This window comes from Echinops telfairi, unplaced genomic scaffold (genome assembly GCF_000313985.2).
Source record: "Echinops telfairi isolate 266 unplaced genomic scaffold, ASM31398v2 ScPeMD7_655;HRSCAF=1070, whole genome shotgun sequence".
Taxonomy (NCBI): domain Eukaryota; kingdom Metazoa; phylum Chordata; class Mammalia; order Afrosoricida; family Tenrecidae; genus Echinops; species Echinops telfairi.
Genome location: NW_022104553.1, coordinates 17913025 through 17914700, shown reverse-complemented (window position 1 = coordinate 17914700; position 1676 = coordinate 17913025). Strand labels below are relative to the sequence as shown.

Genomic DNA, 1676 nt, shown 5'->3' with positions numbered 1-1676 from the left:
TTTGGGAGAAAGATGGGACTTTCTATTCCCGTAAAGAGTTACATTCTAACCCACAGGGACGGTTCTACCCTGGTCTGTAGGGTCACCAACAGTCAGCACTGACTCGATGGCAGTGAGTTGGGGTTCTGGTTTGTCCACCAAACTTCAGCCACCTCCCATCCCTTAGCCCAGCCTGGCTCAATCCCACACTCTGTAAAGTCCTGTAACCCCTATGTGGGGCCTCTCTGGACATTGGATCTATGTCGTTGGGAGGAGGGTGGCAGTGGACGGCAGCTCTGCCCTGGACCCATTATGGGGTCAGGGTGGCCCCAGGCCCAGCTTTCTGCATGGCAATGCCCCTACATCTCAAAGCAGTCCAGAGGCAGAGGATGGAGGTGTGATCTTCTGGTTAGGGGCAGGGATTGTGACTTGCCAGAGACCCAGAGGCCCCACAGCTGGGAAGTAGGGGATGGAGCTGGGATGGGACCCGGGGAGGGTCTGGCTCTGCCAGCACTCTCCTTCCCCTAAACCACAGCTGCTCATCGGAAGGCGATGGAAGGGCAGGGAGGCCAGCGTCATCGCTGTGCACCTCCCCCCGAGGAGTTTGCTGGACAGCTTCCCCTTTCTCAACGGTGACATGAACCCAGAGAGAAGGAAGGGCCTCCTTGAGAGTCACCACTGAGATACGTGATTGAGCCCAGGCCGGACTCAGCTCCTCTCACCGTCCCCCCTTCAGAGACCCTCACCTACCTTTCGGTGCCTCTGATTGGTGGTGATCCTGCAGGCCTCCTGGGGGGCAGGACAAGGTGAGGGGTGTCAGTGCTCGGCTTCTCCTCCAGGCTGGACCCCACACCTCTATCTGTTTGAATTGTCCCTCCACTCATCTGGCCCTGGCCCCAGAGCCCCCCGGTGTCTGCAGTGAACAAGCTCATGTCAGCCCCTCTCCCAGTCCCCTGGACACAAGCCATGCTGGATGCAGGATGGAACATTCCATCAGCTTAGAGGGTGCATGGTGGTCCCTCATGGGGATGAGCCCTCTGGTACTAAACATCTGGATTGGATCTCTGGAATGGAAGCTACAGGACTGGAGAAACAGGCATAATGAGAATTGGAAGGCCTCTGGCCTTTCCTCTTAGTGAGCTTGGACCCTCTTCAGCATCCTGCCTCCCCCCAGGGACATAGCTGGGTCTCAGGGTTGAGGACAGAAGAGAAGGCAAGGGTGGGCAGTGCCCTTTCTTCTATCCCTACGAAGGGTGGGTCCTCTCTGAATGAGTCTCCTTGAGAATTCCCTTTCCTTCATGCCTGGCCAGAGGTCCCCTGGGGCAGAGCCCTGAGGTGGCCCTCAGGCCACAGAGGGGAGGGGCTAAGGAGTCACTTACCTGAGACTACTAGCTCCAGAGGGTCACTTGGCTGGGACAACAGGTACTTCCTGAATGACGTGTAGCACCTGTAGGTGCCCCCATGGGCTGAGGTCACATGGCTCATGGTGAAGTTGGCCTGGAAGGGCCCCGTCTGGCTCTCAGAATGAATGAGCTGAGGAGGGTGATTGATGTCCTCCCTGAACCAATAGACTGTGTCAAACCAGCCACTTGATCGACACTGCAGGGACACGTTCTGTCCTGGGGCCACCGAGGGGCCCGGGTGGGCTGAGAGGGAGGGCTTGTCCTCGGAAGCTCCTGGGAGAGAAGGAGGCCATC

The 1676-nt window shown here is 58.1% G+C and overlaps 1 protein-coding gene across 1 annotated transcript in view; it reads right to left on the bottom strand.

Annotated features, from left to right (window-relative positions):
- Positions 1-1676, bottom strand: part of LOC101644531 (leukocyte immunoglobulin-like receptor subfamily B member 4) — a 6604-nt gene that overhangs the window by 3557 nt on the left and 1371 nt on the right. Inside the window, exons 2-3 of the mRNA XM_030886274.1 lie at positions 1359-1652; positions 730-768 (exon numbers count right to left, since the gene is read on the bottom strand). Coding sequence (XP_030742134.1) covers positions 730-768; positions 1359-1652 — 333 coding nt within the window. The remainder of the gene's footprint in view (positions 1-729; positions 769-1358; positions 1653-1676) is intronic.